We start from the raw sequence: 13,484 nt of genomic DNA, 5'->3' as shown, positions 1-13,484 counted from the left end.
GGCACGCCACACACCATTGGGTGGCTTGTGGAGTATAAATGTAGATGTAGATGTAGACCATAATGCAGAAGTTAGGCCAACTCAAGTAGGAGACACTCAAGCACCCACCATATAGTCCTCATCTTTCCTCACATGATTATTGTGCCTTTGGTCCCTTAAGAAGATCTTGAGGGTCAACAATTCCTGTCAGATGAGGATGTGCAGCTGGCAGTTATGGACCACTTCTCACAGCAGGACACTGTGTTTTACCAAATGGTTATCTTCAAGTTGGTGCATCAGTGGGATGATTGACTCAATGCTCACGGTAATTTTGTCTGATTGGTGTACCTTTCCTGGAATTTAAGACCAACAAATGGAAACTTTCTAGCTACAGGATACAGATGATAATTTTCTACATCTGAAAGTTGATGCCTAACCAAATTTCACTCCTCTTCCATAAGAGTCATGCTAGTAGTGCCACTATCAGGATGCAAATCAGGTTTGTTTTAAATACACACTGTAATGTTTGTGAACATTTATTTGCCTTTGCCTTTGAGATTGAGTGTTGTGAGTTGATGTTAGGGGACAAAGATGCCATTATCAATACATCACTGAATTTGATAAAGGCTGTGTAATACGACTACTAGAAGTTGGATGTTCTTTCTGCAATGCAGAGAAAGACCTGGCAGGAATGTAGCCACTGTACTGAATGCTTGCAATGATGGTCACGGGAATGTATGGTTGCAAGAAGACCGGGCTCCAGATGGCCTCATAAGTTGGGGTTCCATATGCCATGTTTCACTACCGAGAGGGAAGACCATTATGTTTGGCATATGGCTCCAATGCATTGTACTGCATCTACAGCAGCAATGTGGCACAACAGTGACAAAACTAACTGTTAAAGATCGGTTACTCCAAGGACAGCCAAACACCCTGTAGTGTGCAGTCCACTGACCCCCACCCACTGCCTTTTGTGACTTCAGTGCTGTCAGGCGAGAGCTCATTGGAGAGCACGGAGGAGGTCTGCTGTGTTGTCTGATGAAAGCTGGTTCTGCCTCAGTGCCAGTGATGGCTTTGTGTTGGTTAGAGTGAGGCCAGTTATGGACCTGCAACCAAGCTGTCTTTGCACTAAACACACTGGGCCCACTTCTGGGGTTTCTGTGGTGTGATTTTGTATGATAGCAGGAACACTCTTGTGGTATCCCATGCATCCTGACTGCAAATCTGTATGTCAATCTGGTGATTTGACCTGTTGTGCTGCCATTCATGAACAGTATTCCAGTGGGTATTTTTAATAGGAGAACGCTTTGCAACATACCACTCTTGTAACCCAGTATGCTATAAGAGTGTCGACATGTTGCCTTGGCCTGCTAGACCACCAGATCTGCCTCCAACTGAGCACTTACGGGATCTCATTGGACAGAAACTCCAATGTCAGCCACAGACAGTATTAACCACCCTGTATTGGTCAACTTAGAGCAATGGGCATGGAACTACACCCCACAACTGACATCCAGCACCTGTACATCACAACACATGCATGTTTGCATGCTTGTATTTAATATTCTGGCAGTTACAACAGTTATTAATGTGCCAAAATTTTACATTTGCAATGGCTTATCTTGTGGTTACATTAACCTGTGATCTTGCAACACAAATGTATTCCTGAAATGTCATTACTCTAAATTAATTATATTCCCACAGTAATTGTTAACAATATTAATTTTATAAAATGTAACATAGAAATGTGTTGATTTTTAAGAGACAGTTTGTTTGAAATCAGTTTTTAGTTTCTGCTATGTAGATTGCCACATGTGAATCTGTGAAATTATCTGTCACTTGTGAAGTAAGCAGTTCAGTGGTTGTTAGGATGCTTCCAAAGAGTTGTTCAGATGTTGAAAGTGAAAATTACCAAAATATGAACACAATTATGAAACATGTTTGTCAGAAAATTATTTCTAAAATATGAACTGCATATTCGTGTATGAATATAAAACAGTCCAAAAAAGTGATCCTAGGACAAACAAGAAAGATGTACTATTATGATCAACAATCATCGTAACTCTCAATCCATCAAAGTAAGTATATAAAATTAATGTTTTGTTTCCTGTTCTAAAACTTCTACCACCTGCAATAAATCTCATTAGTTTAATCAAAAGACTACAATTTACAACTAAAATTTAGAGTTAATTTTTGTCATCATTGAGAGCAGTAGCATTGCAAGATGCACTAAACATCATGTTGTCCAGTAGCTCACATTAACAGTGACCATTCATTTGATTTGTATCACATCTGCTACTTCCATTAGCCACTTCACCAAGTATCTTATTAGAGTATCTTATTAGAGTGTGCATGTAGTAGTTTAATACCATAACACTTAAAAATAAAATTCATCTTGTAGTGCTACAGAAACTGAGTGGACAAGTGTAGCAAATGTGTATCAATGAACAAAAAATGTATTAGCAGATATTGATCTTTGTACTTCCTCCTCCTTACAGATGAGTTCCTCTTAACCGGGAGTCTGAAGGATGTTCCTCTCCATTCTAACCTGTTTTGACTTATTTCTCTTTTCTCTCTGAGAAAGTAACGAATAGTTCCAAAAGCTAGGACAAATTTGTTACATTTCCTCTCTCCTTTGTATGTCCATCAGTGCTACTTAGAGTTAAGTAATGGCTAATCATCCTTCCTCATTTTAACTTTATAGTTTTCTCAAGTAAATTTTCCCTTTGATACAATTAGCACCTTTTCACATCAGTGCTTAAATTTGGTTGGTGTAATTCATAAAGGCAGTTCACAAGTGAAGTCTAGTGTTGTAGTTTCTCAGCTGATGTTATAATAAGGACCCTCTGCTATGTACTTAGCAGCAGTTTGCAGAACACGGATATGTATGTAGATGCGCTGTGCAAGCTAATAAAGAGAAATGTTACCTCTGAGATAAAACTGTAATGGAAAGCTTACAACTAAAGGTTTGCTTCAGTGCACTTTGTATTTCACTGAGTGGAAAGGGGGGGGGGATATTGCTGTGCACGCTTCATGCTGTAATAGTGTAGATGATTTACACAATGAATTATTTCATACATCAGGAACTAATGTATATAACTCTGTCTTTGGAGAAGGGAAACAGTCTCATTTTCATATACTGCCAATACATTTAAGTTGCTAGTTTATTCGTGAAGTAATATCAAAATTCCATAAATCAGGCACAACTTTTTTGAATTTTTAGTTAAGTTTGGACTAATGCAGACTATCTTCAGTAAAGTGATAATTCAGTACCTGTAAACAAACAAATGCAACATTCGCTGCATGGCAGAGCGTTCCAAACTTATCAATGTACACCAGTCCTTTAGGTGTTCTCTTTTGGTGATCAACAGTAAAATCACAGAATGCTTGTGCAGCTTCCACATACTCTTTTTGTTTGGTGAGCTGTGCCATCAGAACCTGAAAAGAAAATAACAGATGTAACTCATAATCAAAAAGATTAGAGAGAAAAAAAGCAAAATTTATGTTACTTTGCGCATTAAAGCTCTGCTATCCCTGTACACAAAACAACATGTAGATAAATAAGACAAAATTTATGTAGTAAGTTGGTCACTTACTTTTAAACTTATTGCTGTTTCTCATTACAAACTAACTGCGCTAAAGTTCCTGCCTCTTAAAATTTTGGTGACAGTGGAGAGAAGATGGTATATGAGCTACTTAACATTGAAACAATAATTATCTGAAACATCTGGACTGATATAGGCTATGTACGTTTTATAATATGTAAATATATGCATATTGTGTCAAGAGGAAACAATGGTAGCAAAAATCTCCGAAAGTTCATGAACAATTCACTTCTAATTTTAACACAATACTCTAATTAATGTCTAATTGGACATAGGCTACATATTTTTTAATAAATAAGAGACAATCAGAAAGTTTCAATCTGAGGATGTTGCTCCAGCATATGTGTAATTTAGTGTGAACCAATGCAGGTATTAAGCACTGATATGTAAGCAAGGGATTGGTATGACATTTGTATCTTTCCGACATGTGTAGGGTAAATGTGGACGCGTCAACTATGATGATGCTATTAGTAAGTGTGTCCAAACAGGACCAATGTGTTGTTATTCTTTTCTCGACTGCCAAAGAACAAACATCAGTAGACATTCATCAGAGAATGAAGAATGTTTATGGAGCAGCATGTCTGTTGAAAAGCACCACTGTGGAATGATGCACCAGGGGGTGCTGTTGTTTCACAATATCACACGTCCCCACATCACAAATGCCGTAATGCAGAAGTTATGCCAACCCAAGTAGGAAGCGCTCCAGCACCCATCCTATGAACTCAATCTCTCTCCATGTGATCAACATACATTTGGTCCCTTAAGAAAGATCTAGAAAGATCAACAATTCCTGTCACATGAGAATGTGCAACAAGCAGTTACAGACTTCTCCAAGCAGCAGGATGTAGTATTCTAGCAAATGGGTATCTCCATAATGATTTAGCCTGATTAGCATACAGTTCTGGACTGTATGGTCTTCAAACGAAAACATTTTGATTGCCCCTTATCTATAGAATATAATTGTGTATATGTAATGTATACACGCAAGCTCATAAATTAAGGATAACTGCAGAATGTGGTGCCACACAACATGGCACTACACAAAACTGGCACTAATAGCATAGGCACATAGGGAACACACACAACACAGTCTGTAAGTCCTCAGTACTGGTGATAAGTTGAGAAAACCATCCAGAAACACATGTGCTACAAAATGCCACTGCTTCCGTGCATGTACCCTGACATCAATATGGGAAATGATTACCATGCATACGTACACAGACCGCACAACAGGTTGGCATACTCTGGATCAGGTGGTCAAGCAGCTGCTGGGGTATAGTCTCCCATTCTTACACCAGTGTCTGTCGGAGCCCCTGAACTGTCATAGGGGTTTGAAGACGTGCAGCAATATGTAGATTGAGAGCATCTCAGACTTGCTCGATGGGGTTATAGAATTGGAGAACAGGCAGGCCACTCAATTTGCCTGATATCTTCTGTTTCAAGGTACTCCTTCACAATGGCAGCTTGGCGGGGCCATGTGTTATCATCCATTAGGAGGAAGGTGGGACCCACTGCATCCCTGACAAGGCAGACATACTGGTGCAAAATGATGTCCCTATACAACTGACCTGTTACAGTTCCTCTGTCAAAGACATACAGGGGTGTACATGCACCAATCATAATCCCATCCCACACCATCAAACCACGACCTCCATACAGGTCCCTTTCAAGGACATTAAGGGGTTGGTATCTGGTCCCTGGTTCATGCCATATGAAAACATGGTGAGAATCACTGTTCAGACTACACCTGGACTCGTTCGTGAATATAACCTGGGACCACTCTGCCAATGAGCATGTACTGTGTTCTTGACACCAGGCTTTACAGGCTCTCCTGTCACCAGGGTCAGTGGAATACGCCTTGCAGGTCTCAGGGTGAATAACAATGTCTGTTCAGTCATCTGTAGACTGTGTGTCTGGAGACAACTGTTCCAGTGGCTGCGGTAAGGTCCCGAGCAAGGCCACCTGCAGTGTTCCGTGGCCATCTGTGGGCACTGATGGTGAGATATTGGTCTTTTTGTGGTGTTGTACACTGCGGACATCCTGTACTGTAGCACCTGGACACATTTCCTGTCTGCTGGAATCATTGCTGTAATCTTGAGATCACACTTTGTGGCACATGGAGGGCCCATGCTACGACCTGCTGTGTTTGTCCAGCCTCCAGTTACCCTAGTATTCTACTCCTCACAACATCATCAGTATGTGTTCTTTGAGCCATTTTCAACACACAGTCACCATTAGCACATGTGAAAATCTCTGCACATTTACTCACTGCAACATACTCCAACATGCACCAACACACCTCTGCGAATGTGGACCGCTGCCAGCTCCACCGTGTGACAACCGCAGATTAAATGCATCATGTGGTCATGCTCTGAGGTGATTTAAACCCACAAACTGCCCACCAGAGCATTGTTTCACCATGTATCAGCATTATCCTTAATTTATGAGCATGCATGTATATTAGGGAAATGTTGTTAGCAAAAATCTCAAAAAGTTCTTGACCCATTTACATCAAATTTTTGCATAATATTTTGTTAAACATTCAAATGGGCACAGGCTATATATTCTTTTTCAAACCGCAATGTATAGCTTTTCTATTAAAACTGACTGCAAGAAAGAAAATGCTGTGCTCCACTGTGAAAGTGTGCAGCTTAGTTTTGTTCATCACAGCCAGTTTTAATTACAACAGCAGGGCATTTAAACCATTAGGAAAATTGTTTCTCCCACATATATTCTTTCCCTTTATATATAATTTTAAGCCACAGTTGTGTACACACCAATGTACTATTTTGTTTTCGTCCGTGTTGTGACAGTGCCACGACATTTAACAGTGCCGCCACGACAGTATGCGCAAACGGCGATAGAGGCGCTCCGCAAATCGGCTGAGCAGGAGCGCCACCTAGCTACGAACGGCGCTGGCTGCATGTCACGGCACGTCAGTCGAATACGAGATACTGAGTTGTTATCATGTAATCAGCTATTGTTTCTAAGAGAGACTGTTGAATATCCACGCAATTATTCGTGATTAAAGGTTATAACACTTTTTGGCGACGAGGATGAGATATTTTCACTGCATTGTGGATTTGCGTGTTCGTGACGGGGCAGACATGGAACAGCTTATGCAAGCGCTCATTGAACAACAAACACAGCTGACGGCTGCGATTCAGGCGTTGTCGACGTCGCTTACTCATCGTCTGTCTTCCTCTTCTCCGCCTCCATTCCCTCCCTACGACGAGGCCGCTGAAGACTGGGAGGATTATGAGAAGCGTTTGCGGCAACACTTCTTGGCTTTCGGCGTTGTCGACACTGCTATGTGTAAGTCGTTATTTCTATCTTGGATTTCCCCACAGATCTATCAGCTGCTATCTCAGTTAGCCCCTCTGCGGGAACCTACCTCCCTGTCCTTCCAAGAAATGTGTGACTTATTGTCTAACTATTACCGAAAAAACACCCACGTCGTTGCCGCCCGTGTGGCGTTCTACCGGTGTCGTAAACAGCCCCATCAACCTTACCGGGCTTGGGCGGCAGAACTACACGGTCTGAGTAGGAAATGTCAGTTTGTCATGGACACTCATCACGAGTCTTATGCTGATTCAATTGTTAGGGATGCTATTCTACGGCTTGCTCCTGATAAAGAAGTTCGGTAACGTGCCCTACAACTGCCAAACTCGTCGTTGTCGGAAGTTCTAAGCATCGCTCAATCCTTTGAAGTGTCTCACGCTGCTGGCGCGCAAATAGACGTGTGGTGTGATGTAGGCGCTGTACAGTCAACTCTAGACATGGACTTCTTGCCCCCATTGTTTCGTACAGCATGACAGGGCAGCGTGTCCAAAACGTTGGGCCACATGTAATTCATGTAGGAAAAAAGGCCACATTGTTTCTGTGTGTCAGTCCCCTAAAGTTCCTGTCGACGAGGATGAGGCATCGGACATGGATGTTCACTGTGTGCTTTCTCAAACAAATAAGTTGTTTGTTACAGTTCATGTTCTGGATAAAGACATCTGCATGCAAGTGGACACTGGCTCTGCAGTAACTCTCATTAATTCTCGCATGTATTTGGAGTTGGGCTCCCCTCCTTTGTCTCCAGTTACGCGAAATCTGAGGACTTATAATAAACAGAAAACTCCTATCATGGGCCAGTTTGATGCTTGCACTGCTAACAAGTCTGTTGTTCGGCCCCTCACGTTTTATGTGGTGGATTATGCGGGTACTGAAAACCTTTTCGGTTATGATGCTTTCCAGTTGTTCGGGTTCTCCATTGATGATGTGCACCTCATATCTGAGGATATTCCGTATCAACAGCTCGATGGATTGTGTTCTGAATTTTCGTCTGTGTTCTCTGCTGGTCTGGGTTGTGCCAAGGATTTTGAAGCCCACATTACTCTTAAACCTACAGCTCGCCCTAAGTTTTTCCGGGCACGCCCTATCCCGATGGCATTGCGTGCACCTGTCAAGGCTGAGATAGACAAGTTAACAGCTTCAGGGATTCTCCTTCCGGTTACCTCCAGCGAATGGGCATCGCCGATCGTTGTGATTTCTAAACCAAACGGGAGTCTGCGATTGTGTGGTGACTTTAAAGCCACTGTCAACGCTCAGAGCCTCATTGACACTTATCCTCTTCTCCATCCTGAGAAGTTGTTTACCAAGCTCGCTGGGGGCCAGTTCTTTTCGAAACTTGACTTATCGAAGGGATACCGCCAGTTGCCGTTGGATGCTACTTCCAAGGAATTTCTCGTTATCAACACTCCTTGTGGGTTGTATCAGTACCAGCGGTTACCATTTGGCGTCGCTAGTTCACCGGCCATTTTTCAGCGGTTTTTGGATCAGCTCACGGCTTCTGTTCCCGGATGCATAAACTATCTGGATGACATTGTTGTCACGGGGGCCTCCACTGAGGAGCACCTTCGTAATTTGCATTCACTGTTTTGGGTTTTGCATTCGACTGGGTTGAGGTGCAATCTGGACAAGTCACAGTTCTTCCAACCCTCCATTGTGTGTCTTGGTTTCCACTTGTCCCATGAGGGTATACGTCCTCTGTCAGCACGTTGCGGCCATTAACACTCTACCCCGGCCGTCTACGGTCAAAGAACTTCAGGCATTTTGAGGCAAGATTACTTATCACATTCATTCCGTCCGCAGCGGCAGTAGCTTATCCTCTGCATCAGCTGTTATGCAAAAACATCCCTTTCTGTTTGTTCGACGGTTGTGAGCAGGCTTTTGCCTGCCTGAAGGCTCATTTGCAGTCGGCGCCTTGTCTTGCCACATTCCGTCCGGGTCACCACTTGGTTCTGGCGACTGACGCGTCACAGTATGGCCTAGGGGCTGTTCTCGCCCATCGGTATGAGGATGGATCAGAACGACCCATCGCCTATGCTTCCAAGACCCTCAGCGAGGCGCAACGGCGTTACTCTCAAATCGAAAAGGAGGCGCTCCATATCATTTACGCTTTAAAAAAGTTCAGCGTTTTTTTTGTATGGTTCTAAGTTTCACCTCATCACCGACCACAAACCGCTGGTCTCTGTTCAGCCCATCGGCGTCGCTTCCGGATAAGGCAGCTCACCGCCTGCAACGTTGGGCCTTATACTTGTCTCGTTTTCACTATGAGATTCACTATCGCCCCACGGCCCAGCACGCCAACGCTGATGCATTGTCGCGATTGCCGATAGGCCCCAACCCGGTTTTCGATCGTGATGAACTCCTCTGTTTCCACATTGATGAGGAAGAACGTTGTGCGGTCGAGGGTTTTCCACTTACAGGTTTGCAGGTCGAGTCGGCTACTGCACGGGACCCATTCCTGCGTCAGGTGATCGGTTTTGTTCAACGGGGTTGGCCGGACAGCACTAAGGGCCGGGCATCGGATCCCCTTCACAACTACCATGCCTTGCGCCTTCATCTGTCTGTTCGTGATAGTGTTGTTCTGGCAACGGATGGCACATCTCCACAGGTCGTGGTGCCAGCCTCTCTTCGCAAAGATGTTCTCAAACTGTTGCATGACGGTCATTGGGGTATTTCTCGGACTAAGTCCCTGGCCCGGTATTGATTCCAACATCGCCCACATGGTTGCTGCGTGTGGTCAGTGTGCATAACAACTGGCTGCACCTCGTACAATGCCCTCTTCGTGGCCTGATCCAGCACAGCCATGGGAACGGGTGCACGCTGACTTTGCCAGCCCCTTCCTCGGTACTTATTGGCTACTGTTGATTGACACCTTCTCGAAGTTTCCGTTTGTTGTTAGATGTCCATCACCCACCACTGCGGCGACGACACTGGCTTTGTCCAAAATCTTTGAGCTAGAAGGTCTTCCATCCACGATCGTGATGGACAATGGCCCTCAGTTCTCTTCGCAGGCCTTATGTGATTTTTGTACGGAACAAGGGATTCATCATGTTACAGCACCTCTCTTCCATCCGCAATCGAATGGGGAGGTCGAGCGCCTTGTCCACACTTTCAAATGCCAGATGAAAAAATTCCTTAGTGATTTTTCCACAGATGACGCTCTGCTGCAATTTCTGAGTTCTTATCGCTTCATGCCTCTGGGTGATCGCAGCCCAGCTGAACTCTTGCATGGCCGACAACCGCGCACTCTTCTGCACCTGCTTTACCCTGTGAGGCCTTGTGCTGTGTCCCCTAGTGTGGGAAAATACTCAGTGGGCGCCGACGTGTGGGCATGAGGGTATGGATCTCGCCCTAAATGGATTCCAGGGGTGATCAAGGATCTTTGCGTCCGCCGGCTTTGTGAAATACGTACGGGCGACGGCACAGTTGTTCGCAATTACGACCAGATGCGCCCACGAGTGGTGGCCATGCCTGTGCCACCACCCCTTCCTTCGCCTCCACCAGCCCGAGAAGCCAGTCCTGTCGACACTGCCGATCTACCGTACGTGTTGATGCAGCCGACATCGCTACCGCTTCAGAGTATGCCGGAACTGGCCCCAGTCGCGATGCCGCCTTCTCCGGGACCTACCTTGCTGGAGCACACTCCCAGGTCTATGATATCTATGGATGCTGCTCCGGAGTTTTCACCCATCATCTCATCCAGGAGGCACATTCCATGCACAAGCTTCCGTCCTGGACATTTTCGACCATACTCTCGGGTTTCTCCGCGGGTACTCCTCGGGGCCCCACAAGAGGCCATGGATGTCTCCGCACTGTCCATGTCTCCAAGGAAGTGAGTGTTTTTTTTCCAAGGGGGGAAAAGTGCCGCGACATTTAAGTGTCGTCACGACAGTACAGGCAAACGGCGATAGAGGCGCTCCGCAAATCGGCTGAGCGCGGGAGCGCCACCTAGCTACGAACAGCGCCGGCCGCATGTCACGGCACGGCAGTCGAATACGAGATACTGAGTTGTTATCATGTAATCAGCTATTGTTTCTAAGAGAGAGTGTTGAATATCCACGCAATTATTGGTGATTAAAGGTTATAACAGTCCTCACAGACAGTTTTAATAGAAAACAGGAAGTTAGTTAATTGGTTGTGTGTTCCACTGATCAAGCCCACAGTACGGTAGCCATTGTGATGTGGAACGTGTCAAGTGCACAAGAAATGCACATATGAAAAAAAAATATTTTAATACATATATAAATATTATAATACATAGTTAAAGATTAATATTTCTATTATTTACCCCATTCCTTTAAATGGCACAAAATGAATATACTGTACTTATAGATTTATTTATTTCTATTCAAGGATTGGTCTATGGTATAGAAGGAGTTGTCAAGGAGATATGATTTCAAATTATTTTTGAAGCTGCTATTACTGTTGTCTGCCAGACGCCTTCTTTCATCTGGTAATTTTTCAAAGATTTTTATAGCAGCATATTTTACCCCTTTCTGTGCCGAAGATAGGTCGAGCAAAGGATAGTGTTATTCTTTCTTTTTTCTGGTATAATGTTGCTGTTTCCAAACTGGTCCATGTTGTTGAGAACAAATTTCATTAGTGAGTAGATGTATTGTGAGGCTGTTGTAAGAATTCCCAATCTTTTGAAAAGATGCCTCCAAGATGTGCGACTATGAACCCCACACAATATTCTAACCACTTGCTTTTGAGCAGTGAATACTTTTTGTCTAAATGTTGAGTTACCCCAAAATATTATTCCATATAACATCAGAGAGTGAAAGTATGCAAAATATGTTAGCTTACTAATTTCTATATCCTCAGAATTGGCAATTATTGTGATCTCAAAAATTGGTGAACCTAGTCGCTTTAGGAGATACTACATATGAATTTTCCAATTAAGATTCTCATCTATATGTACACCCAAAAACTTAGTATGCTCTACCCTGTCTACTGACTTCTGTTGAAGTGTTATATTTATTGAAGGAACTGTACTTTTTCCAGCAGAAAATGGGGATATACTGTGTTTTTTTCAAAGTTTAGAGCAAGCCCATTTGCAGAAAACCAATTAATGACTTACCAAAGACCTTATTTGTATCATTTTCAATTGGAGTTTCTTTTACTGAATTAATAAGGATGCTTGTATCATCAGCAAACAGTGTCAGTTCAGCTTCCTGTTTCAGATAGGAAGTGAGGTCATTCACATATATCAAGAACAGAAGGGGACCCATGGTTGAACCCTGTGGAACACCTAATGTAATTTCACCCCAGTTAGATGAAGTGGCAAACTTATTTAAATCACTCGACCCATCTTAGGAAACTTTTTGTTTTCTGTTCTGTAGGTATGACTTCAACCACTCATATGCTATTCCATTTATACCATAGAATTGGATCACACAATCAAATGCTTGGACAAGTCACAGAAAATTACTATTGCTGTCTCAGTGGAACAGCGTTTTTGAAATCTGAACTGTGATTTATTAACTATCCCATTACTGTTGAGATGGCTAACCACTCTTGAGTACATTACTTTCTCGAAGATTGTTAAGAATGCTGTAAGCAAGGAAATGGCCGATAATTATTGATATCTGTGGTGTCCCCCTTTTTGTAGAAAGGCCCGACAATGGCATATTTTAACCTGTCTGGGAAAATACCTTGAGTTAGTGATGCATTTCATATGTGACTCAGAACATCAGCTGTAATTGTTTTACTATCTTATTAGAGTTGTCATCTACTCCAACAGAACATATATTTTTCAGAGATTTAATAATTTTACTTATTTCACAAGAGGTTGTTAGGTGAAACTTAATCTGACTAAATTTTTTCAAAACAGACTCTTCCATGTACTGCCCAGCTTTTTCTTTTGAACTGTTCTTACCAATTTTTTCTCTTACAGTTAAGAACTGGTTGTTAAATACATTAGCTACTTATGCACTATTGGTCAGGATGGTCTTGTTCTCTTTAACAGTAATACTACCTACCCAGTGGTTACTTTTCCTGCCTCCCTTCTAACAACATTCCATATTGATTTGATTTTATTGCCAGAGTTGTTAATTTCTTCTCTAACAAACATATTTCTTGATTTCCTTACAACTTTTCTCAGTATGTTACAATAATTTTTATCATGTAAAACTACTTCTGGATCTTTACTAGTTCTTGGTGTCTCATACAGTTTTCTTTTTCTTTCTGAAGACACTTTAATACCTGTAGTAATCCAAGGTTTCTTTGAAAAGTGTGTAGTGTTACACTTAGTAATTTTCTTTGGGAAACAATGTTCAAAGAGGGATATAAATTCATCAAGAAATATATTGCACTTTTACCAATTGGCTCATTATATACATCTCCCCAATTAACATTTCTTAAGCTTTCTCTGAAGTGCTGTTTAGATACCAGGTTGAGGGACCTCACACTTTTACTTAATGGTTTCTGAACCATACACCCTGTTAGGTTTTCTAAGTTAATCAGTTGTGCATCATGGTCTGATAAGCCATTTACCATAGGGAAAGCACGTGTTTGTTTTACACCCTCTTTCTGTACAAATACATTACCTATTAGCGTGCTACT

The 13,484-nt window shown here is 42.7% G+C and overlaps 1 protein-coding gene across 1 annotated transcript in view; it reads right to left on the bottom strand.

The window, feature by feature from the left end:
• LOC126285246 (endoglucanase E-4-like) overlaps positions 1–13,484 on the bottom strand; it is a 128,443-nt gene that overhangs the window by 20,677 nt on the left and 94,282 nt on the right. Inside the window, exon 7 of the mRNA XM_049984542.1 lies at positions 3,253–3,417. Within this exon, the coding sequence (XP_049840499.1) occupies positions 3,253–3,417 (165 nt within the window). The remainder of the gene's footprint in view (positions 1–3,252; positions 3,418–13,484) is intronic.

The sequence above is a fragment of the Schistocerca gregaria genome, chromosome 8, assembly GCF_023897955.1.
Source record: "Schistocerca gregaria isolate iqSchGreg1 chromosome 8, iqSchGreg1.2, whole genome shotgun sequence".
NCBI classification, from domain to species: Eukaryota; Metazoa; Arthropoda; class Insecta; order Orthoptera; family Acrididae; genus Schistocerca; species Schistocerca gregaria.
The sequence above is the reverse complement of the archived record's forward strand: the minus strand, read 5'-3'. Positions and strand labels throughout refer to the sequence as shown.